The 27,320-nt window shown below is 37.6% G+C and overlaps 1 protein-coding gene across 3 annotated transcripts in view; it reads right to left on the bottom strand.

The window, feature by feature from the left end:
- SIPA1L1 (signal induced proliferation associated 1 like 1) overlaps positions 1–27,320 on the bottom strand; it is a 212,188-nt gene that overhangs the window by 24,682 nt on the left and 160,186 nt on the right. For all 3 annotated transcript variants that reach the window (XM_027749332.2, XM_039389061.1, XM_027749342.2), the window contains 5 exons: positions 26,503–26,660; positions 22,354–22,930; positions 20,978–21,252; positions 13,732–14,010; positions 4,427–4,576 (listed from right to left, as the gene is read on the bottom strand). In XM_027749332.2, the coding sequence (XP_027605133.2) occupies positions 4,427–4,576; positions 13,732–14,010; positions 20,978–21,252; positions 22,354–22,930; positions 26,503–26,660 (1,439 nt within the window). The remainder of the gene's footprint in view (positions 1–4,426; positions 4,577–13,731; positions 14,011–20,977; positions 21,253–22,353; positions 22,931–26,502; positions 26,661–27,320) is intronic.

The following is a 27,320-nucleotide window of genomic DNA, read 5'->3' as shown; positions in this document are numbered from 1 at the left end:
ATTTACATAGATGTTTACATGAAAAGACAACCAGACTGTTACATGGTTACAAAAAACTCATCACAACAAGTAAAATGTAAAAGTTTGGATCCTTTTAACTGCGAAAGCACTACATCAAACTAGTCAAAGAAAGCATCAGGAAGTTTGTTGGGACAATCCCATGGATCTTTGCCACTTTGCTGGGTTTTAACCAAAAGAGTTGTAAGGTCATACCTCTACATGATGCAGACATATATACACCAACAACATGGATTTGTATGAAACAACATTACACTGCCAAATATTTTAAATGAGCATCTATAAAGGTGACTGTATTGGTTATGGATTCTCAAAACCTGGGGATTATGAATTCTGTAAATTATTAAATTATTGGATCATAAAATAATTTGAGTGGACTAGTGCAAGCTAAATACAGCTGTAGAAAAGTAGTGAGACGTACAACTGTTGCTGTAAAAGGAAGCATACAGAGCAAAAGGAAGAATCTGTTCTATGGACTTTGTAAATTCTGCCAGATTAGTCAGATAGGTTACAGAAACCAGTTCAGAAACACAGTGTCTGTGTGCCATACCAAAGCCTTTCTTAGGGTTTATATGCCTAAAAGCCTGTAAAACTTAAATCTACAGTTCTGTATTACATATAAATCACTTAAAAGTATGTAAGAATTATAGTTGGGTTCAGAATAGCAAATCAATCATCAAGAATTCATCAAGAACAATGCATTTCTGAGATTTTTTTTTAATCAGACATACCGTTAAGGAAAAAGAGAACTCCACATGCACAGAATAACACACAGAATTTCAAGCTGATATATCATTTATATATCAGTGAGTTTCTCCAGCTTTAATGTATAACAAAATAACAGAAAATAAAATACCCGAACTGTCCTTTCTACTTAACTCTACAAGCTACAGACTGCCCCATACGACCTCCAACCTAAGACACCCACCCAACTGTTCAGAACAAGCTCAATGTGGTTCTCCCACTTACAAGTTCAGGCATTTGTTAACCCACCAAAGAAACATCATATGACTCAGAACAACAAAATCCCATTCCCATCCTTAAAAGATAAGCAGCTGGAACATGCCTGTAACATGCAGCACACCTTCAAAATATTGCATATTGAAATCTGGGCCTTCTAAAAATTTACCCAAACATGACCCTACTTCCCTTTTGTTCACTGCTCTCTAATTTATTGACATACATTTTGATGAATTAAAAAAAGTGATGAAAACCTGTATATATCTGCCTTCTGGATACAAACTATTTACATTAAGGAAATTACATGAAGTGAGTAAATCCTTTTCCTTTTCTATTCACATAGACTAGGTAGGATTTCACTTGATCAAATACCTAAATTAAACACGATGAATTCAATACCAATTCAACATACACATAAAAAGCCTAAACACAGCATTTAAAAGGTGACGGATTTCTTAAGCACTGATCTGAGGTAATTTTCAAACTTTCAAGATCTGTAAACTATAATGGGAAGAATATGTTTTCATGATAAAATAACTAGAAGCTGGTATCTAAAAGTCAAAAGCCCATCCTTGGTGCAATGAAGTTACACTGAATCGATATTTTACTTTCTCCTGTAATGTCTTTGTACCTAACCTCCACAATGTTCATATGTATAAAAGCAGTCAGTCTTGCATCTGGCATATGTTGTGATGTGGGATCTTTTTTCAAGTTTAGAAATATACAAACCCACCATATTTCTAATTTTATTTCATTAGAATCACTGCTCTACTAACTCAGTAGCAAGAAATGTCGTTAGACTGCCTTTTTGCATGATGTGGGCTATTTTAACAGCAGGAATAATAAATGCAAGTGGTGCTATATTTTATGCCGCTTAAATATACAGCCCATTAGGGTATGAAGGAAAGAACCCCAAAAAAATTGAAGGAGAAATCAATCTGGATTAAAAGAACAGTGAAATTGTTTAAATATCCATTTTATCTACATCATACGATGAAGCTTACTATTTTGGTAAAATTATTATTACATATTACTTAGTAATTACTATTACATATACATACCTTCAGGTATACACAGCATAAGTATACAAAACACATATATACATCAAGACCAACCTGGATATTCTTGAAGGCAGTGAAGTTTCTGCCTATATCCAGTTTAGGATATGGAACAATATAGTAGAGGCAGCAGTTACTGCTTGCACCAGTGTCTGCTGGACTCACACCCATGCTTCTGGTCATTTAAATTTCACAAACTTTCCAAATCTGTGATACTATGTAACAAGAAATAATTGTATACACAAGTAATGCAGTTGAGACTTCCTGCACTGGAACACTTCAGGGACTGAGTAGTACCTAGAGTACAGTGGAACCTCACATCTGGAAGATTACCTTCAGGACATGGTTTCTCCTTGGCCGTTACTCCAGCCCACCTCTTCTCTAACATCTTAGCAATTGAACACTGAACATCACCACAGAGCTGCCCTGAATCTGGTCTTTCAGATGAATCTCAACAGAACACGTACGTAGAACTGCAATGATTTTTTGTAATGTGACAGACATTACACTGCTTATTGAGGCAAGGAAAAGTTTCCTTCCTAATCACATTTTTCATGCTTTCCATTGAGCCTGGTAGAAAATGTTTAGGAATTCCCAAGCAAATATGATTCATATTTACAAGGACAGTATGAGAGGCAAACTGCTTTTGCTATAGGAACAGAACATAATAGTAATATAATTGGAGTTTAGTAAGTGTTTTCTTTTTAAAGAGCATCTAGTAAGGAAGATGCAAAATTCATGCGTTAATTCGTTCATTATTTCATTTAAACAGTGTTTCCTTCCACTGAATTAAAACTTTAAAACCAAAAAGACTGTATACTCAAGGTTTCTAGGACACATGTCTTTGCTGAACTTGCAAAATGCTTAAAGAATTCTGTAGTGAACATATGTGTATAATTAACTTAAAGATGGAAAAGGTTTGGGATGGGTGCTGGTGTGCTCTGAGGCCAATTCAAAACAAAAACCCAAGAGTGTCTGAAAACCCCTTCCTACTCAAGCAGTTATGGTTGTGATGGTCTAAGGACATATGGCAGCAATACCTTTCTTGTAGTGCAAATGACATAGCTGGAAAAGAGCAGACGATATTGGGAGTGCAAGCTGCTCCAAGGCAACACAAGTGCTGCCGGTGTGATGTGAATAAGCCAGAAAGTATGCAGCATATACAGATGTTATGTGCTTTTTTCCAGCTGCAGAGCTCTGGACACACTTCTATCTAGTTTCCCTACAGCAAAGTTTAATGGGTTTAGAGCAAATTTCCTAATGTGAGTAGGACTTAAGCACAAATTTAAACAATGACCAGAACAGGCCTTATAGTCTTATGAATCAAAGCCTTCATGAAGATGTGCAGCAGAGAAGAGATCGACTCTTCATAAAACCTCAAACTGAGCTGCAGGAAGGACAGGGAGGGCAAATCTTCAGTGCTGTGGAGCAAGAAGCAGCAATTTTTCAAATACATGATCAGAACAGCATTCTCTGGACTGACACAGAGCACCTAAAACAGGCAAAAGACAGTGCCTTGTACTAAGCAGTTCCTGACAAAGGCATTCAATCTTACTAATAACATATTTTTTTAAAATAGAGAAAAAGGTATTTCTACTTTATAAAACCAAAATGAATTGCACATAATGACCTGCAAAGTACTCAAGAATACTTCAGAGGAAGTTTTGCAGTGTGAACTATGAGCAATTTTGCCCCTTTATCTTCTCTACAGAAAGTAATTTGGAATGTGGCGGACAGCTCTTCTGCTGTCAATTATTTTTTTCTCTGCTTGGAGATGTTTGATTTATTGCTCCTTTTGGTGCTCTCTGAAAATGATACAGATTTAATTTATTCCTCTGCAAGTTGCCCCTTACATTGACACTGGATCACTTCAGAGAGTTTGAAGATTTCTGGAATGTTGGAAGCCTTAAAACAGGATGACTGTGAATACATGAAAAAGAAGCCAGCTGTGGACTAATTAGCACTTTTGTGCCTACACATCTGAAGTCTTAGTTGCACTCTACACTGTTCAACTACTAGCAGACTGCAAAGTCCCAAACCTATTACTTTTTTAATTTCACAATCTAAACCTGTGAAATGAAGCAATCTGTCACACTTCATTAGCTACCTTTAATCAAGATTTTTAAATACATAAAGATCTCTTTGTACAGTAACCTGAGCAGTTGTAGACTAGGATCAGAGAGAGAGGTTAGATTGCAAAGGTGAAAGGGAAAGAAGGGATTTTTAAAACTGGCTTTTTCAAGAAGCATGACAGTGATATTTGAAAATAAACATGGTTTAATGCATGTAAACACAGGAGGCTGTGTAAGCACTCCTTTAGTTTAATATATGTTACAACAAATGAAACAGAGAACAATATGTTTAGAATATGTAAAAAGGCTGGTGCCTACCCTTCTGGCATAGATTTTTGTCTGTATGTGCCTCCAGTAGAGCCAGTCTCACTTGAGGACGATAAGTTGCTTGGAGAATTACGGCACTGTTGCGACCTTGCTAAGGCAATGGACGAAACTGTGACATAGACGTCAGAGCCAGGAGACAGTCTGTTCCAAGGAAATGAACCAGTCAAATCAGCAATACTGAACAGCAATATCAGACTGCAAAGCATGATGAACACTACCATGCAAATTGTCGCATCAGCAAAGAAAATGATGGTATCATGGAGACAGTAGAAATTGTATCAGTTGAAGGATCAGACATTTTCCTCTAATTAATCTACTGGAAACCATGAAGAAAATTAACTATAAAAACCTGGATGTAGGGGAGTAAATGAAGAAAGGTCAGTGTGGAAAGAAAATCCTGACACACACTAGAAAAAAATCCCAGTTTCTAAAGTCATGATCTGTTGTTACAAATTGATTGTAAGGAATAATGAAGCATGACACTCCTCATCAAAATACAGAATCACAGAATATGCCACATTGGAAGGGACCCACAAGGATAATCGAGTTCAACTCCTGCACTACCAAACAGAAGAAAATATTCCCAATTCTCACAGCAAACTCCTGCCTGGAATTTAAACTAACTATAGTGAGCTGTCTACGCAAACTCTTCCAGGAGTATCAAGCTTATCTCTATGCCACCAAATTGTCCTCATTAAGACAAAAGGACTAAAAAAATGCAATGCTAACTATAACTAACACCTTGAAATTCTCCTAAATGCTTAACATTCTAATATAAAACTATCTCGACATATCAGAACTCTGATTCATATGAAGCCTACAACTGTCAGAATAACCATACAGCAAACAGTCTAGAAGTGCAACACATGCACTTGGGCAGAACGGCTGGAAGCAGCAGGCTTATACTGCTTGACTCATATAGCCTGTATAGTTGGAGGCTTTTTTAGATAATTGTCAGTATTTTGTTTCCCAAACCCCAACCCAATTCAGTGCTCTTAGCTAGTTAGTTCTTTGCTGTTTTTTGTTCTACTCAGTGGTGACTGAAGCCATTCAGAACTTTCACAGTAACTTAAGTGGAGTTTGAGTTCATGAACATCAAACCCCTACTATGAACACAAAACCTTTACTCATTTTATCTAGGAAAAATACTGTAAGTTGCACAAGTTAAATAGCAATTCAATATTTGAAAAATGGATACTGATTTCAGTGAAACATACAGATAGTTGCCTCAGTGCACAACTCAGATTTGGGGATTTAGAAGATCTTAGCCTAGCCATTTAATCCGTATCTGTAAAGGAGTGGCAGATTTTAAATCAGCTCTCACCACAATACTGTAAGAACTTCAAAAGTTAAAAAAAACTTTTGAAAATTAAAAAACCACCATTGCACTGATTAATGTTACTCATGTATGTGTATATATCCAAGTAGTGTGTATGAGCATATATACATATACTCATATCAAATGTGAATTTGTCCTCCTCAGTACTATTGCAAAAACCAGTAAACTAACAAAATCTTAAAATGGAAAGAGCAGTAGGACTGGATCAAACATCTTGATCATCTGGAATTCCATAAAGTGCATATGACTAATAGTAACTTTTTTTGATAAAAGAATTATCTAATGCCTGACCATGATGAATATCATACCGAATCCAGTAATTCCTTTCTAGAATACCAAACTGAATTTAACTTATCCCACATTTATCAAGCCACAACTCTGAAATACTTGATTGCAAAGAACATGGTTCAAGACTTGGAAACTTGGGGACCCGTAAACCAAGCAGTTCATTTTCCCAGAAGCACTCTTAGAAAGAGAAAAAAAAATTAGTTTGTCTGACAAAAAACACACTTGCGGTAGCATTCACTCACCTATATAGGCACACACATTTAAACTCAGTTATGACTGCAAAGCAATACACCATTTAAAAGTATGACCTTTTTCCCCAATATCAAATTAGAATTGATGGCAAGGAAACCAATTACTTCTCGAATAATTTCTGTAAAATTATTTCCTGTTGGAAAATGTTTGCATTTTCACTTCAGATTCAGCTGTGCCTTTTCTTTACTTCCTATGCCTTACCAAAAAGTGACAGCACTTTTCAGAAGGAATCTCAAGATTTCAGAACTGTGTCATGGAGTTATAACTCATTTACAAAGATGAAAGACCTTGAGGGCAAACAAAATTGTATTATAAATGTGGTCTGAACAACAGCAGTGAAAACCAGTCAGGTAGGACATTCTATTACTTAAAGCAGAAATAATTTTTTTTAGTACAGTTCACAGTTGCACTAAAAACCACTAATAGTACAAGACACTTCATTTTCTGTGAAACGTAACTAAGACAAAAGAACTTTAGAGTAAATTAGTTCAAATTTACTTTTTGAGCTCCTTTGAAAACTACCGATGAAAGCCACATCCCAAGACAAGTGTATTTGGTTAGCAGCATGTCCCTGTAGCTAAGATATTCTGAGCTTGTCTTTTATTATGAATTAAAAATCATATTAAAGTAAGATCTTACCTATTTCAAAAGACAGCTTTAAAAAGAAATTCCAAAATAGTTAAGTGCATAAGTCCCACAACTGACTTCAAAAACGGGCCAAGCATCCATTGCATTAAACAGATACAATTACATTGCAGTCAATTGAACTAGGATTATACCATGCATGATTTAGTTCTAGCAGATCTAGTTCACCCTGAAAGAACTGGTTGAGTCTTGCCAAGTCTTTTGTGAAGGCAGTGAGTGGGATGGATATACATTTATTTTGTTTAGTATGACAACACAGACATTGAAAGCATCCATCTTGCTCTCAATAAATTAATTTCCATGTCATTAGCTGTAATTTTCCCCACGTCTTCACTATATATAGGTATGTAATACCATATGAAAAATGTCTAGCACACTTTGTGCCTATGGCCTAAGGCAGTCTAGTTATGTGATCATACACAGGTGCCTTCTCCCTTAAAACTCCATGAGGCACAGGTCCTAGTTTGTGCTACAACTTCTCCTGCAAGAGCTGCACAGCTCAGAAGCGAAGGAGGTGCAATGTGGCAGAAAAGGGAAAATGGCCTTACAGTCAAGGCATTTCAGTGCTGACTTAGCAAGCTGAAATCTTACTTTGTACTTGCCACAGTATGACCACTGACATATTTGCTAATGACCATTTTTCACTAGTTGTCACTAATTGCAAGTTTTTCAAAGGCCTTATTTGATTCCAAGGCCCAATATGCCTCTGAGCTGAAAACTTACTAAAGCACTGAAGTCAACTGAAGCTGTAATTTCAATATATATAAAATATTAACAGCGTTGGGCACACTTCCAAATGTGAGATGCCCAAAATAAGACACAGCAAATGATTAGAACATTATTTATCTCTCTCCCTTTGTTCTTAATCTGAAGAGGGCCAAAGACATATCTTCTCACACAAGAATTCTGAAAATTAAGTTTAATTAATACCCGTGAAGCATTCAGAAACTACAGTAATGGGTGCCACTGTAAAGTTTAGAGGGAGTAATTGCATCTTTACAATAGGATTTGAATGTCATCCAGTAAATAAGAGATGGAGTAATGAAGAGGACAATAAAATATTAAATAGCTCTTCTTCAATGAGCTGCATCCACTGTGTGAACTGAATGAGGCAGATGTCCTCTGTTAAATTCTCATAATTTAATCAATGAAAGCATCTGAAAATATGGTTACACAAGAGTTCTGAATAAAACAGCACAGCAAATCTTAATGCTGGCATGCTTACCTTCCATGTGTTTGACTTTTGCAATCCTACTAATACTGTAAGCTGTGACAATTCTCTGCAAACACTGTCTCTATGCTCTCACGTTTAAAGGAAATCAATCCATTCAAAAAGGAATAAAACAAAAAATCAGCAGGTTTGAGGAAGGGGATAGTGAACGAAAAAGAAAATGCAATCAGGATGTCATGTTGTACCTTCTTGCACCACACCATATACCTTCTCAAGTATTTTTCAATTTGATCACCATATTTCAGAAAACACATACTCTAACAAGAAAAGATATAGAGGCAGGCAATGGGACAACCAGAGGTACAGAACAGCTTGCATATGAAGACACACTGAACAGGCTATATGGCCTCACAGGTTACAGATAAACTTATTGTATCTGCTTCAATCCATCCAAGCATGAATTGTACTGGATCAAGCAAACAATGATTACTCATTATCTCTCCCGACAAAAGAACAAGTAGGAAACCTATAAGTATTGAAAGACCAAATAGCAGGCACCTGGATGAAGAGATACCATCCACAGCTATTAAATGCAGCAGTATAGGTGTACCCAGCACCAGGCAGTCTTAAAGGGCAGACAGCTGTCAGACAGGGTAAAGAATCTTCCTTTACACTTGTAAGCATTTCTTACACTTTTCCCTGGTCCCTGCTGATGGCCACTGTTAAACAAGACCGACCAATATTTGTCATGATACAGCATAGCTCTTCTCAGATGTTTTTGGATCACAAGAGTTTGACCATACAGTCATGTGTGTCAATAAACCTTTGATTTTCCACTGCTACATCCAGCTCTAGGTCCTGAAGCTAATAGGAAGTGCGTAATATATAATCTCATGTTAGTATGTGTTTTAATTTGAAGAATGTTATGAGAACCTTAAAATAACAAATCCTCAAACCCTGTGAAGTAGGCAACGTGTGCTACAATGCTCATTTGACAGGTAGCAAGATGAGCACAAACACCTTGTTTACATTAGAAAAAACATAACTCCTTCAAGTTCAACAGCAGCAGATTAGGATTTTTATATAACATGGGATCTGCAAGAACTAACCTATAAACTACTACTGGTACATTTACTATCACTGACTACATGGGCATTGTCAAAAAAGTATGAAATTTTAGGGCAAGACTGTGCTTCAAAGTCCTCAACAAGACATAAAACCAGTCTTAATGATATTGTCCTAATAATTCTGTACTGTGGAATTTTACTGCCAGTGCGTTACCACAGCTATGCCATAATTCAGTTTTCCATTTGGTTTAATGATTGACTGTGCTCAGAAGTTTTCTAATTAGAGCCTTGAGCTTTCATCCAGTACAGTACTCAACTGCACACTGAAGTGCTCAAGTCCAGCAGCATGCCTTGACTACTGATTTTCATACTTTTCAAATGTTTGTCAAATCAAGTTTTAGTTAAGACTGGTTCCAGTTTATGATAAATTAATGAAGAACAGATTATTATCTTCCACTATCTCGTCTCCTTTCTTGATAAAGTTTGGAAACCAAGTGTACAAAACAAAAACTGAAAATTGGGAGGAAGGAAAAAAAAAAATCAAGCTCTATAATTACATCTTCTCCAATAACATTAGCTCTGGCATAATTCACATATATGTAGTTTATTGTTATTTTCCCTAATGTATCGCTCTGATATTTATTTTGGGTTAGAGGTTACATAGTGTCCCATGTGGACTAATTATTGTTATGAAATAAACCATAACTTGGAAATTGTTGCATTTATATTATTAGATTTTTCAGTCTTAATGTTGCAGTAACATTAGAACTTTATTTTATGATTTATAAAGTTTTGGGTTCTTCCTCCTGCCTACAAATATCCACATCAATTATGGCTACATTCAAGGATCCAGAATACTAAGAAGATCAGGGAAAATTTAAGTATAAACTACTAAGTTGGATATATGAAGACAATCTATTTAGTAAGGGCTAATTTAAGTACTCTGCTGATTAGACACAGGACTGGGCATTTGTCTGCCTTCTCAGAGATTGTCAAGCGACCTACTCTCCCATCTACAATAGCAGTCTCTACAGGGAGACAAGATGGTTTTATGTATATGAAGTGAAATTCTGTTCTCAAGATTGGTAATGCAGCTTTTATTTATTTCTAATACAGTTAAATGGACTAAAGGGTAAAAAATAAATTTATTTCACTCAGTATGCATATTTAGAGCCTCTAGCTATATAAATTGACCATTAGTAAAATATCACAAGTAGGTAATTTAAAAACATTACACCTGTACTACTTGTATTCTCAGAGCACTTTGTACTCAAAGAGGGAAACACTTGTCTGTTAAGCTGTTTTTGTTTAAATTAAACTCCTCAAATCTTCATGGATTTTTCTAAATATTTAATGTCTGTCATGGATTTACTGCTAATATGCTACCTTTAAAATGAGTAGTGTGTCAGGTCTGATGTGTCAGAAATACTATAATGACTATTTCATTTTTTGAAATCCCACCTGCTAGAGTTACAGCTAACCATGGTACTGACCTGTGGTCTGGGGCAACTGCCATCAGTGCTAGTTCCAAAGATCACCTCAGGTTCAGAGCTCAAAGAACCACATGGATCAATTTACTACATGGTTTCTCAGGTGCCACATTCCTTAAAACAGATCATGAACTATAGATCACTGTTTCTTAGTGGCACATGACATCTGCCATCACTGTCACTGTGCCCAGCTCAATAACAAAGAACATGCAGTCAAAAGGGAGAAGCACAGAGGAATAAAGGCAAGCTCTAGTCTCAAAACAATTAAGTATTAAGATCAAACATCAACAAGTCTGAACTGCAGCTCAGCACCACAGAAACACAAGTGATAGCTAATGATGTCTAGACCACAGTCAAAGATTAAAATTAATGTTACTGCTATAATTTAGTACTGAAATTACTTACTGATGCTCATCTTCATAGTTAAGTGCCCCACTGAAACTTAGGCAGTACCTTGTTTTCGAAAGTGAAGCTCTAATGTAATAAGGAAATCTAGAATATCTGTACTGCTTTGCTAGTGAGCCATAATAAGAGCTGTCTTTTTTCTAAAACTACTTAAAATTGCTCTATAGAACATAAATACTGCAGAGAAAGACAACAAAGTAGCTATCTTGTATACAGTGGAGTCACGTTTATATTCATGTTAATTAGAGAGCTCTTTTTGGATCACAATATAGATCCTGGTACCTAGATTACCAGGTTAGCCTTGGTCCTCCATTTCTGCAACAAATCAACAGCTGAGCAAAGAACAAGTCATAGGGAGTAAAGCACAGAGGAGCACCATTGCTGCTACCTCTACCAGAAACATATACAGATTCCAGCACCTCCTGACAGGTGATCTTTACTCTAGGGAAAGTAAGAAAGTTAACGGCGAAAAATTAAATGAGACAGTTACAAGGGCTATGAGAATCTCATCTTTGTTGATTTCAAGATTTTGCGCAATAAGAAGTATCTGAGCTTCCCCAAAAGCAAAGCTTTCTTTTATGATGTAAAGACAAATGAGTCTTGCAGTGAGTTTATTGTTGGGCTTTTTTCCCCCTCCAGTATTCCATAAAATGACAAAAATGTATTTTTCTTTAACTGAAAAGATGTTAAACTTATGCAACCGCTGATATATTTAAACTTGATTCAGCCAAGACTAACATGTTTAGCAGACCAGAAAGATGAGAGAAGACAGTTTTCAGGCATCCAAAAATATTTCCAGCGAAATTTAAAAGTTACTTTGATAATATACTTTTAAGGATTAAAGATCCAATAGAAACCTTTCTGAATAATAATAAAAAATACTTAAAAGAATATCTAGAGGAGAAAAAACCCAGCTAAATGCCCTGAAAGAGAAGAAAATAGAAAGTCAAGGTTTCACTTTTTGAAAACTAATACTGACTCTATGGAAACGTAATTTTCACTTCGCAAACATTTGTCAGGCCATAACCCCTCTCTAGAAGCCTCCAGTGAGTGGACAAACCTTGAATGCTTTAGGTGTGCGATGTTGCCTGCATATGATTTTATGCACAAGAAACACTCAGTTGTGAATACCCCATCTCTCAATGCAGCCAAAGGCTCCCTCTTCGACACAAGTTGCAGAACAGCCAATTAAAGATTCTAGACAAAGCTCTTTGTTTAATACCACGAAGAGATGAAAGTGTCAGAAAAAACAAGCAACGCAACTGAATCTGATTATCTGACACTGCCTTAAACTTTGCCCAGGAATTACTATGCCTTCTATAACTACAGAGCGAGATTCTACAGCACTGGAGAGAGCAAAAAACCCCACCACCTCAGCTCTTATTCCTTCCAATTCAGCATCTACCTGTCTTCAGCTGTAACAGGCAGACATGGCCTGTAGCAATGTAATTTTTATGTTGGTCCAAATATACCATTAGAGAGCTAAGTCCAGCATTTCAGTGGCTTCTGCAACGTTCTTCACAGACAATCTAGTGAGGTTGTCTGTGAAATTATTAGTGCCTTCAGTGTTGCAAATATTCTTTTGCAACTTATACTGATGGCAGATTTAAGTATACATCTATGAAAAAGAAACTAAGAAAATTAAGTTCTTACCAACTATTATGATTTCTTAACAAGGTGTCCTACACAGATTTTTCAATTTCACTTTAGTAGTTTTTTGGTCTTGGCTGTACCACCTTTGAACAAATTTTTTTTATCCCCAGTTCTTCACGATGTGAAAAATGCTTTAGGTTAATTCATTAGAACACCCTTTACATTTTCTACAATACACATCTTATTACTACTGCTTTATATTTTTCAACCACATAGCATAATCAGAACGCATATAAAGCGTTTTTTCCCCCTAAAGAATTGTCCAAAGTAAGAAATACAAGCTAAAGCTTGTTTCCCTCCACAGATCTCATTGTAAATGCAGAGACAATGACAGATTTGTATAGATAATCAAAACAATGAAAGTTCATTTGAATACTATCAAATAGGTATTTTTCCATGAAAGAATGAAAATACTGTGACGTGATAGGCCTGATACGTTTATCTTAATAATTGCTTTCTTGATTTAAAAACTCAAAAAACCCAGAAAACCCCAAATCACCTTAAAAATTGAAATGTAAACCAATTTCTTCTCTAGCCTAAAAACTCTTAACACTCCTCAGTCAGAAAAATTAGCTTTCCAGGCTGGTCAGAATTCTGCTAAAATTTCTGTCAGATGCTATTTCTGCCTTGGGTGCTTTAGGCAATTCCACCAAGTCTATGAACAAGATACATTTTTTATTTCTTTTTTCAAAATGCAGTAGTTCATGAACTCTTAGCTCTAAAACTTTGATTGTAACTCATTTAAAACTTAAATAACAATACAGCACTTTCAGAATACCAACACAGGGGAACAAAATCCCAGAATACTTCATTTTGTGGTTAATCACACCAGGAAAGGTATTTCCTTTTGGCTATTCATGCTGTCTTTTGACTAAATAAAACCAAGATTAAAAGCAGTCTTCAGATACTTAGATAAAACTCTTGTGATTTTTTTCTGACAAGATTTTGAGCAGCAATGAAAAGCCATTGGCAAAGTAAACACGTACCTCCGGCTCTCCAGTGGGCGCCCATCACTAGAGATGCTTCGGGGAATGTTGGCCGCTCGTTCTGGAGGTGGCATTTTCCCTTCTCCTTTTCCAGAGCCAATCCTAGATGGCACTGGACTTTGTATTTGAGATGGTACCTGAGCCACATGAGGTCCCTGTCCTTTGCTTGCATTTCGCTGCCATTTATTATTATTCCTGAAGGGAAATTTGAATTCATATGACATTCCTTCATTCACTTTGTACTCCATCACTGGCATACGGTAGTTTTCTGAAGAACTCCTGGAAACGAAGAAAAAAATACATCCTGTTCACAAGAACAGAAATCTTAACACAGAAGGTGAATTAATTCTATGGGAGAGTAAATGTAAGATTTTGCTTTTTTAGAAACATATATTTAACAAATATTAAAATCATCAAATTGTTTAGGTTGGAAAACACCTTTAAGATCACTGAGTTCGACCTTTAACTTAGCATTGCCAAGTCCACTAAACCATGTCCCAACCACCACATCTACATGTCCTTTAAATATCTCCAGGAATGATCACTCAATCACTTCTCTGGGCAGCCTGTTCCAATGCTTGACAATCCTTTTGGTGAAAAAATTTTTCCTAAAATCCAATCTAAACCTCTTCTGGCACAACTTGAGGCCATTTCCTCTGGCCCTGTCACTTATTACTAGGAGAAGAGAACAACCCCCACCTTGCTACAACCTCCTTTCAGGTAGTTGTAGAGAGCAGTAAGGTCTCCCTTGAGCCTCCTTTTCTCCAGGCTAAACAACCCCAGCTCCCTCAGCCAGCCAATCCTCATCACACTTGTGCTCCAGACCCTTCACCAGCTTTATTGCCCTTCTCTGGACACACTCCAGCACCTCAATGTCTTTTCTTTTGTGAGGGGCCCAAAACTGGACACAGTATTTGAGGTGTGAATACAGAGGGACAACCACTTCCCTGGTCCTGCTGGCCACACTATTTCTGATACAGGCCAGGATGCTGCTGGCTTTCTTGGCCAACTGGGCACACTGCTGGATCATGTTCAGCTGGCTGTTGACCAACACCCCCAGGTCCTTTTCCTCTGGGAAGCTTTCCAGCCACTCCTCCCCCCAAGCCTGTAGCATGGGGCTGTTGTGACTCAAATGCAGGATCTAGCATTTCATAGAATCATAGAATCGATTGGGTTGGAAAAGACCTCCGAGATCATCGAGTCCAACCCTTGGTCCAAATCCAGTCCATTTACTAGATCTTGGCACTCAGTGCCACGTCCAATCTGCGTTTAAAAATCTCCAGGGATGGTGAATCCACCACCTCTCTGGGCAGCCCATTCCAATGCCTGATTACTCTCTCTGTAAAGAATTTTCTCCTGATATCCAACTTAAATTTCCCCTGGCGGAGCTTAAGCCCGTGCCCCCTTGTCCTATTGCTGAGTGCCTGAGAGAAGAGACCAACCCCCACCTGGCTAGAACTTCCCTTCAGGTAGTTATAGACGGTGATGAGGTCACCTCTGAGCCTCCTCTTCTCCAGGCTAAACAACCCCAGCTCCCTCAGCCTCTCCCCATAGGACTTATGCTCCAGTCCCTTCACCAGCCTTGTTGCTCTTCTCTGGACCCGCTCCAGCACCTCAATATCCTTTCTGAACTGAGGGGCCCAGAACTGAACACAATACTCAAGGTGTGGCCTCACCAACGCAGAGTACAGGGGAAGGATCACTTCCCTGCTCCTGCTGGCCACGCTATTTTTGATACAGGACAAGATCCCATTGGCCTTCTTGGCCACCTGGGCACACTGTTGGCTCATGTTGAGCTTCCTGTCAATTAGTACCCCCAGGTCCCTTTCTGCCTGGCTGCTTTCCAGCCACTCTGTGCCCAGCCTGTAGCGCTGCAGGGGTTGTTGTGGCCAAAGTGCAGGACCCTGCACTTGGCTTTATTGAACTTCATCCCATTGGAATCAGCCCATCTCTCAAGTCTATCCAGATCCCTCTGCAGAGCCCTCCTGCCTTCCAGCAGATCGACACTCCCTCCCAGTTTGGTGTCATCAGCAAATTTGCTGATGATGGACTCAATCCCCTCATCTAAATCATCAATAAAGATATTAAACAGGACTGGACCCAACACAGACCCCTGGGGAACACCACTGGTGACCGGCCGCCAGCTGGATGCAGCCCCATACTGCACCTCATACAGTTGGCCTTAACCCATCAATCCAGTCTGTTCAGATCCCTCTGCAAAGCCTTCTTACTCTCCAGCAGACGAACACTCCCACCCAGCATAGTGTCATCTGACTGAGACATATAGACCCAGCATAGTGTCATCTGTGAAGTGACTGAGGGTGCACTCGATCCCCTTGTTCAGATCAACGGTAAAGATATTAAACAGGATGGTCCCCAGTAATGAGCCCTGGGAAACACCACTAGTGACTGGATGCCAACTGGATATAATTCCATTCATTACTGTTCTTTGGGCCCAGCCATCCAGCCATTTTTTTTTATCCAGCAAACAGAGCACCCGTACAAGCCATGAGTGGCCAGTTTCTCCAGGAAATGGTGTCAAAGGCTTTACTAAAGTTTACGTAAACAACATCCACAGCTTTTCCTTCATCTACCTTCATCTACCATCTACCTTCTCACAGAAGGAGACTGGGTTATTCAAACAGGACCTGCCTTTCAAACGCATGCTGGCTGGGCCAGATCCCCTGAGTGTCCTGTACATGTTGCACAATGGTACACAAGATGATCTATTCCATGACCTTCCCCAGCATCGAGGTCAGGCTGACAGGCCTGTAGTTCCCTGGATCCTCCTTCTTGTAGATGGGCATCACACTGGCTAGCCTCCAGTCACCTGGGAGCTCCCTGGTTAGCCAGGACTGCTGATAAACGATGGAGAATAGCTTGGAGAGCACTTGCACCACCACTCTTAGTATTCTTGTGTGGAACCCATCCAGTCCCATAGACTTGTGTGTGCATGCAGGTCACTGAGCATTTCCCCTTGGATTATGGGGGTTTCATTCTGTTCCCTGTCTCTGTCTTCCAGGGCAGGAGGCTGAGTACCCGGAGAACAACTGGTCTTACTATTAAAGGCCAAGGCAAAGAAAGCATTAAGTACCTCAGCCTTTTCCTCATCCTTTGCCACTGTTTCCCCTCACATCCAATAAAGGATGGAGACTCTCCTTGGTCCTCTTTTTATTCTTAATGTATTTACAGAAACATTTTTTATTGTCTTCTACAGCAGTAGATAGATTAATTTCCAGTTGGGAAATTTTGGCCCTTCTAATTTTCTCCCTGTATAATCTCACAATATCCTTGTAGTCCGCGTGAGTTGCCTGCCTCTTCTTTCAAAGGTCATAAACTCATTTTTTTCCAGAGTTCCAGCCAAATCTCTGTTCAGCCAGGTTGGTCTTCTTCCCCGCCAGCTCATCTTTCACCACATGCAGCCAGCCTGCTCCTGAGCCTTTACGATTTCCTTCTTAAAGCACATGCAGCCTCCCTGGACTTCTTTGCCCTTCAACACTGACTCCCAAGGGACTTTATCAATCAGGTTCCTCAACAAGCCAAAGTCTGCCCTCCAGAAGTCCGGGGTGGCAGTTCTGCTGATCCCTCTTCCTTACCTTCAGACAACTGAAAACTCTGCCATTTCATGTGCCCAGGATGGCCTCCAACCAGCACATCACCCACCTTTTCTGTTTATAAACAGCAGGTACAGCAGGCCAACTCCCCTATATAGTTCATTCATCAGCTGTGTCAGGAAGTTATCTTTCACACACTCCAGGAAGCTCCTAGGCTGTTCCCCTTCTTCTGTATTGTATTTCCAGCAGACGTCTGGTAAGCTGAAGTCCCACCCAAGAAAAAAGACTAAGTGATGGTGACAGTCTGCCTTTTCTTCCTGATGAGTGATCCATAACAGACTCCTACCATGGTATCTGCCTTGTTGGCCTTCCCTCTAATTCTTACCCATTAACAACCCTATTGTCACCATCATTAAGCCCTAGACAATCAAACACTCACAGGGCTACTCCAAAACCTCTCCCTCCTTGTCTATCCCTTCAGAATGGTTTGTAGTCATCCATTGCAGCATTCCAGTTGGTCGAGTTGATACTCTTCATCTGATTACTGGGTTATAAAAGCTAAAAAAATAAGCTGGAAGGGCATCTTCGTATCTCCACTTCTTAATTTGAAAAAGTCGTGGGCTTTAGAACTTACCTGCACCCAGACAAATAAGACCTAAAATGTTTGTTCTTTTTGAGACATGTCTTTCTGATGCACACACATTAAAAGACAAGAGTCCCATGAAATAAGGCACTACATTTAATTTTCAAACATCTTTGGCTTTGGAGTACCTCAGTTGACAAATCTGCACATTATGAAAACAAAACACTTGCTCAAAATTGTAGGTGCCAAGCCCAAAAGATGCCCATTGCTTCCCAAGGAACAGGACAGTACAAAAATTGGACTAGAACAGCACATAAGCTAATGCAGTCCACATAAGAAGCAGGGTAAACTTCTGCATGTATTTGAAATGAGATACTTGGAAAATAGACATGATCTTCATCTTCCACGAGGATAATGTTGGTATTTCTCTTGACAAGTTTATATATATCTGAGCAAATATTTTTATCATGATTACTTTGTTTATCTACACACATCACTATCTAATGGGAAGAAAAATAAACAATCAGTGCAAAATTTTGAACTTCTAGCTCTTCCTCTAAGAGATTACACTATTAGGGGTGAGAAATATCAGTATCTCTTCCCAGCTAAAACAGAAAACAAAACAGAACTTGCTAATGTCGGCATGGCCAGATAACAAGTTGTACAGGCTAATAGGAGAAGACAAACAGTTCATGCTGAGGTCTTGCTGTCTGCAATAAACTTATTTTGTGGTTTTACTTTTGCCTACCCTCTAGTCTTGACCTGCAAATTAAATTAGTAGTTGGAAGGCATGAGCTGTGCTTCTGAAGCACATGTAGTTAAGCTTCATCTGAAAGTGCTCCCAGGCCACTCTGATGTGATCCACTGCACAGCAGATGGGGATGATCTGGAGATTTGTTTTCAAAGTCCACTCAAAATTGAACTAAAATACTGATATCCTTGTTTCTTCTTTTCACTTCATATTCTCTGCTATTCTCCTCCTAGTGCTTATGTACTTCAGTAGTTGGGTTTCTCTTTTTTTTTTCCCCAACCTAATTACAGTTTAAGAAGCAGGAATACACAATTTCCTCTGGATGCCGTGTCCTTAACTTCAAGGTCAGCAATCAGTCCACTAAATGAGTTCAGTAGCCATGCTTTAATGACTGGTTTAGTAGAGATATAACCATAACAAGGCCTGCCTCTGTGTAGGGCATTAGAATACGAATTGGGGTATTTGGTTGTATTTTTGCATCTGCTACTGGCTTTGTACATGTGTCTGTTGTCAAGTCAGCTTATCTAACTGCATCTCTGCTCTTCCTCTAGCTTCATGCCAATCAATTTATTAGGATAGGGACTGCTTCTCATATGAATGTACTGTTCCAAGCAGAATGGAACTTCATTTTAGTTACAGTCTGCAGAAGTTACTGTAGTAGAAATACTAAATGGCCTCCAGTGGACACAACAAAAGGACTCCAATTTCAGAAAACTGATTGCCAAAAGAGAAATTGCTTTGTGCAAACATTTAACTTAAATCTCTTTGTAGGACAGCCACAAATTCAAGACACAGTTCCTCAACCTTTATGATTTTGGATAGAGCAAACAGGTTCAAGAGTTGCTTTATGGAATTTTATAACTAACAATAACCCACCATGAACATTTGCTCACTACAAGACAACAACAAAACTCACTGATACTGAGTGCAACATTTCAAAAAGTGTAGTCATTTCTGTTACTGCTATTGGTTTGGATAAACTAAAGGTAAGCCTGCTTTTGGCTGTACTTAATTTAGTTCAGGAATAATAGGATCTGTGCTTTCCACACAGATTTTTCAGCTCTAATCCTTTTGCAGTGACTGCAGCTGAACTTTCCATTTGCTTGGGCTGCTAAATACTGTTCAAAAGCTTTCCAAATACCTTATGAGTGACCTTATGCCACTGCTCATTTTAATTCCTGACATGTATTCAATTTTCCACTGACAACAGAAGGACAAATAAAACTTTTTTCTCTCTGCTCCTTTTTTTCTTACCATTTACAAAAGGAGTTAATACAGCTCACAGTAAAAACAAACATGGATTCTTCTTTTATAGAAGTAAAAGGTCTTTGCTCAGAGACATGATTTCATATCAATGTAATAAATATGCATTTAAGTTCAACCCCAACCTTAAGTATACAAAGATTTAGCAACTACCCTACAAAGATATTGACTGATTAGAAAACAGCCATGCAAAACACTCTCTCTCAGTCCAAGGAACACACTGAACTTTGGTAACTGTACTGGCTTCTTCTTGGCAAATCTAGTATAAATCTTCAGCTAGCCTGCAGGCAAATTTATTCTATTAAAGATCATTCCATTTTAATCATATAGCATTTGCAAGATTTAAATACAGGATGTCAGGAATATGGGAATCAGATTTAGTGATGTGGCCGAATGCTACAGACAAATGCTGAGAGTTCAGATGGAAGCAGTAAAAATTATAAAAACTTTCATGTGAATTCTGGAAAAATGGAGGAACTTAATGCACAGTTTAACAAAAAAAGGCATGTATTACTGCTTATTTCTGATCAAGCAATTTTTAAAGCTATAAAAGCAATAGTATAGTTGGCACAAGCTTCAGGCTTAATATGGATGGGAAGTGAGAGATGCAGCAAGATCTACTACTGAGTAAAGAAGAACTACTGTTTAAAGCAATTTCTCTGGTCAGATCCATACCTTTGATAAACCCTTATCATTTACAGCCTTACTGTGAAAATAGAAGAATGTAAGTCTATTCATAGCTTTCAAGAATTATATCCACAGGCATTACAAATTACAAATGAGACAGCAGGGAGGGAAGCGTATGATTCATTTTGATGAATCCTAAACTCACAGTTGTCACCAAAAAGTTGTTTGATTTCCATGAACTTCTTCACACATTTATTAAATTTTGGTATTCAATTAATATTTTGGGGGGCCTGGAGACTGAATATGGGTGGTTTTTCCTGCTCTCCTCTTTCACCTTATAATACTAGATGCTATATTGCAATTATACCATGGTTTTTGGAGGTTAACACTTATTCTGTGGTGTTTCTGCCCTCACAACCCCAAAAAATAAGATACAATTTTAGAGCAAATACAGTTACTATAAAATACCTGCGTGGTGTGCAATCTTCATATGGAGGGACAATGACGACCTTCACTGTTACTGATGTTCTGAGAAGATCAATCATTTGCTCATGGCTCAGAGTGGCTACAGCCACCTTGCAGATTTCCACCAGCCGGCTGCCCTGTCTCAGTCCCGCCTGCCACGCGTAGCCATAGGGCTCAACATCTGCCACAATGCCTTCATAGTTCACATGGAAGCCCAGCTGACCCAGACCGTTCCTACGCAGAGTCATTTCCACTGTTTCACAGCCCTTAGTCACAAGCTGTGAATTGAAATGAAGACAGAATTTAAGGCATTGAAAGACCTCCAGTGCTAACAGAGGTTTTAAGCACCCCATTTTTGTAAAATCAACCAACTCCCAAGACAGTGGTGGGACACAACCAAGGAATATATAATGCAGATCTAGGTTCATAATCAGTTGAAATGGATCTTGTCGCTCAAACTGGTATTTTCAGTAGAATCTGGTTAGCCAAGTTCTGCCTTGGAACTTTTACTGAAACCACATGAATTTTAGAAGGTACATAGCAGCACACAACAGAAAAACACGTGGATTTACACAAGCATCTCTATCTTTTACAGTTTAGCAGTCAAATAACCACTCTACATTTCTAGCTGTTTCAGTAAGCTGCAATATTACTTTCAGTCAGAATATGGTGGCATGTAGCTACTAAGCACAGTAAACTAGTGGCTATGCCAGCTCTTTTATGTCCCATGAGCATGAATACCATCAAAAACAATTTAAGAGGGTCTAGGTTTCCTTTTTTTTCTGGTCATTATACAACTACAGTTGTGAAATTACAGGAAAGACAGTGAAACATAACACATTCTTTCATAACTTAATAGGTAAAAAAATTACATGGACAGATGTTTTATAGAGAGATTCTATGATTCACTGCATTTTTAGTTTATTACATGCATTTAGAGAATATCTGAAGGTTGCAATGGGGATTGGGACTACACCCTGCTGGCAACATCCTAAGTCAATCTCAAAGATATCGCAGTTTCATTTGAAACAAGATACAACAAGCCTATAAAACAGAGAAAGGGGAGAAAAACAAGGAAAAGAAATAATGTGACACTTCTGTATTTGTTGTGTGGGAGCAAATTATGCATCCTGCTCTTTTGAATATATTGAGACATTTTTGACACACACACAACCTGCTGAGGTTGGCTGTTATCTGATTAAAGTGAAAGCAATATTAGATTTTGAGAAATAAGAGCAGGAAAGTCCTTATAGATTTCACGACAAACAATTAAAACAGTTTTAGGGACCCCAGGCATTATTTAAATTGACGCTTTACATGGCAGCTGAGTGAGAGAAGAAAGCAAAGAAGGGGAACCAAACAAGAGAACACATTCTAACCTCCAGTCTTTTGACGATCTCTTTGATATCATCAATGTTGCTGATGAAGCTCTCCAAAGAAACGCATTCACCTCTCTCATAGAATATTTTGATATTTGTGTCCGTTGAAGTCCACCCTATCACATCTCGACAGGAGCAATTGAACACGACGCTTTTTGTGTCCTGTTCAATGAGGACTACAAACTCATTAGAGATGCCTAGGAGACAGTCTATTTCCATACCCTTGCTGTAGTCTTTTGCATGGACACTCCATACAATCGCACCAGAACTGTAGATCTCTGCTCCTGGATACGGTTTGGACTTTTCTTTCTTTTTTGAAGCAAGTGAGATGAATGGGAACTTGCCAGAAGGGTCAATAGGTGTGTTGGTGACATTCTTCTCTGCCAAGTCTTTCAAGTACTCTTGACGGGTCCTGGTGGCCATTGCGCGAAACTTTTCTGATTTATGAGCAGCATTCTCTGCATTAATGACTTTGGCTAGTAAGAAGTCCCTGAACACATTTGACTTAGGAAACGTCACACCTTTTGGAATAGGTGGTCCAAAGGATGGTACATCTCTGGATCTTGTCACAGCAACACTAAATTAAATAAAAGAATAAGGAAGAAACAATGTTTCACTCTATGCAAATTCAGCAGTTTCTACATACAAAAAATACATTCTCTTTTTCCCGAAAGCCCTCAATTTTTTCTTTCCTTTTCTCAGAAATATGCTTATATTTACATATTAATGTTGCCAGTGTGGAGATTATGCCCCCCTTACTGAATAACCAGAAAGCCACTTCTTTTTGCATATAGACATTTTTGAATCATTCCCACTACCACAGCTTAAAAAGAGCTTCAAGTGCAAAACTGTAGGTTTTTTTGATAAAGTATTCACTCATGTATGATACTTCTGAATTTTGTTTGGATCTAGTACAAAAAGAAAATTTCTAACTCACACAAAGGCTAGCTTAGAATTCAGCTAACCTAATGCTGAAAGGTTCATCTGAAAGCAATGCAAAGTGTATGATCAATACTAGAGATACAGATTAAACGAACGTATTAAAAAGATGAAGGCAACAGTCATCTCACAAGGCCAGTTTCACCGTGAAAATCATCTTCTGGTGACTGAATGCCTATGTACATCACACTACTGTTTGTGTTTTAAATTCCTAGACTGAAAACCTCACTAGCTGATACTGCATGCTAGTAATAGAAATAGAAGCAGACTCCAAGAATACTAGAAATAAGAAATTTTTCAGAAGTTTGGAGATACATAGTAGCAATAAATACTTTCTTTTTCCTTTCCTTTCTTCCTTTTAGTTTCTGTAGCAAGTGACAGACTGACAATAAGATTGCCTTAAGAAATGGGACAAGCTTAGCTATTCTCAATTATCAATTCCCTTTTGATATTAATCAGATGAGTTGTTTGGCATCACTGAAGATTTGACATTCTAATACAGTATCATTCACTTGGCAATTTGTCCTAAGAAGAGACTGACAACTCTACTTTGATAGTTTTGTGACAAGAAATGCTCCAACAGCTTAAACAGGATTTACTACATATTTATAAGTAGGTCTAAAAAAGCATTAACTAATTTTGGCCAAAATACCATGGTAATGGAGGCAAAGAAGGATGAAACTTGATCACATTAGAAAAGTACGTGGTGTTTCATTTAGAAGACTGGCTGGTATTATTTTCACATTTTGTTTCCATCTGAATCCTTAAACATAATCAGAGAAATCCCCCCAAAATACCAGTAACTGAGACTGCAGATTAAATCTTTTGCGGGAGCACATAGGAACACCAGAAATAAAAATGAAGTCACCCTTTCTTTAACTATATCTTCTCGTTTTGAGTGGTGGGGTGTTTTGTTTGGTTGGTTTGGTTTTGTTGTATCGAGGGGTTTTTTTATTTAAATTTTCTGGCAACTGATATTGAGAGATGTCATTACTGTCAAATTTCTTCCAAATGTATGACAGTATATCTAAAAGTATGCAACAGGGGGTGCTCATGAAGCAACTATCTGACTCACCTTCAGTGGTCCTAAGGAGTCTGTTATGAAGAGATTGAATCCTAAGTGTTAAACACAACTACTGGATACAATGAAAAACTACTAGTAAGATTTTGCTTGATTCCATTTTCAGTATCATGAATCACAGGGGTAAGAATTCAATCTTTAACACATGCCTGAGAAGTTTTAAAAACTGAGTGATGCCGACAGAGACCACCAGACTTTTGAAATACTGTTTATCTTAGTTGGGAGGGAGAATCACTGGCTGAGACAGTGCTTAATTTTATTCCTTTCATGTAGTTTTCTAATATAAATTCCAGTACATTTTTATGCTATATGGTTTCCTGTTTTGTCTAAAATTATGAATCTATGAAACTCTTCTAAATAATTCAGTGAAAAAGAGGTCAGATTTACTTCGAAAAGTTTCCTAGAAAAACTTTTCATAATAGAATTCTATAAATTTAAAATCAAAGAGTTTGCAATGAGAGGACAGAAAAAGAAATAATTATAATCTTAAAGACAGTACAGAGAACATACAATGTCCTGGTGATCTCCTGTATCACACACAATTATTTTTCCTACCTCTTCCCCCTCCCCTTAAAATTTAAGCCTGTACCATCATGAAAGTCAAAATGACTACTAAGTAAACAGTTCCAGCCCTTGCAGTTGTAAACACTTGAAAAATTAAGCAATTCAAGAGTCTGAAGGTCAGAAATATAACCCTCATGATATTTAAATTTATTACAGTTTAGCAAGTATAAATCTTTCCCATGCCTTTTAAAAGAAAGAAACTGAAAATATGCAGTCATATTACTTAAAATAATAGCCCAAAGCAGATTTTATTTATGTTGTAATATGCAATTCAAATGGAAAATGCATCTGCAGCCCTTGTGGATGCATTTCCTACCTTCCCTTTACTTCAAAATAATTTTCTGTACAGAGCTGAAACATACGTCTAAGAGTTTAAGAATCAGCTGTGTCCACATAAATTATGTAGCAGTTGAATTTGTCAGTAAGTTGCCTAAAAATGCATGTCAAAATGAACATTCCTACTCCAGGAGAGTTAATACACGTACAAAGTTCAGAATCAATTCCAGAAATGCTGTGTGAACTTTAGCAAAACTTCTGAGGAAAAGCTTTTGAATCTTCTATACATACTTGAAAAATAATGAATACACCAACTCAGACACTGCAGTCTTAGATTTTCCTCTAAACAAACCCTTTTATATAAATAAAACACTTAAGTGAGCATTTGTATTTCAGCGAAAACAAGTTAATTCTAAGGCTACCTAATTTCAAGATACCTATTCTTCTAAATCCATTGCTCTGACATTTCATATTCTAAATGAAAAAGCTTTATAGAAGTTTTCTGAGATCAGTCAACATTTAAAAATAAAAATACTTCAGGAGTTCAGGATATAACAAAAGGTAAAAAGTTTCACTGATCACAAAAGGACGTGCTTGTAACAGATGCTTGTAATTTGGATTAAAAAACTGGGCTAAATAGGAATCTCATTTTGCAATTCTTTATTGTATGTTACTATCAATTACTATTGATAGTAACCAACAGAAAATTACCACTTTCTCTTTTAATCATATTGACTTTAAAGGTCACACTAAGACTGATTTTTTTGGCTGCATAATTCTCTGTAATTTTTTTGTTGAAGAACGAGATGAGAAATTAAGATATTTCAGAGACCTTTCAGCTTCTTTCTGAAAGGTTAAGTCATACTTTTTAACTGTCATTATTTCAAAAATTTAACATAAGCTCAGATGACCGAATTATACGAACAAGAAGTAGGGGTTTTTTGTTCTTTGTTCTATTTCTTTCATTGCAAAAACATTATTCTAGCATAGTCTTAATAAAGAGAATAAAAAAGAAATGAGAATGCAATTTTAAAATAATTTCCAAATGCCTGATATGCACATGTATGTGCACATGTGTGTGTACACACATACTGACAGCAGTAATTTCCTCACTGGGTGTGTTTCATGAACACTCATACTTTATACACAATAGTGTTCTAAATTCACACGACCGAAAATCTCCTTGACCCCTATCTTTCATTATGTTTCCCTACAGAGAATTTAAGAGAAGAATGACAACTCCCTTTGCACTCAAATTCCATGTTTTCAGTGAATCTAGCAATAGCTACCTGTAACAAACGCTGTCAGTACAGGGACCGTGCACTCTTACAATGACAAAGACATGCTGGAAGTGGGATCGAATGTTCTTTGGGCTGAATGGTTGTGCTCCAGGCTCCTGGAAAACTATTGTCACAATATCATTTCCAATATGTCGTTTTCTCAGAAGCTTTAACAACAACAAAAAAAAGATGCATAGGTTAAAATACAGATTTTTCACAAATTTCCAATTATTTATTTCTCATTATTTTAAAGCACTATTGTTCAATTTCTTTCCCCAAATGATACTTCAAGCTGAAAACTGAAATAATTGAGGATTTATGTAACAAATACCAGAACTGGTTATTCATCTAATAAATTTCAGGCATGGGGGTTCTCATAACAATTTCATTTTCATATGTAGCATACTGGAAGAACTTGCAAGGCAAAATTTTAAGCTAAACAAAGGGGAAAAACAACAACAAACCCTGCTAGTATCAAGAGTAATCAGTGACACATGGAAGAAGGAAAACATTCTTCATTTCACACTTTTTTACAAACCAAAGGTAGGTTCTATTTCAAGTTGAAAATAGTTGTCATTGTCCTTAAGGTACTTCATAATAATTTTCTGTATGCTTCTTTCAATAAATACAAGACTACAGTAGAAGACAAGATAAGCTACAAAGTAGTAGAACATTTAGTGTACCAAAGCAAAGTCCATTGTAAAACAAAATTTCTATTTTATTTGCAGAAATACAAAGCATCATTTCTAGAACAAAATGCATATACATCATTCACAACATGATGGTTTAGTGTTAAACAACACTAAGGTACTTCAGTGTAACAAAGC

This window comes from Pipra filicauda, unplaced genomic scaffold, assembly GCF_003945595.2.
Source record: "Pipra filicauda isolate LSUMZ 115617 unplaced genomic scaffold, ASM394559v2 scaffold6_size6359152_pilon, whole genome shotgun sequence".
NCBI classification, from domain to species: Eukaryota; Metazoa; Chordata; class Aves; order Passeriformes; family Pipridae; genus Pipra; species Pipra filicauda.
This window is presented reverse-complemented; position numbering and strand designations above follow the sequence as displayed.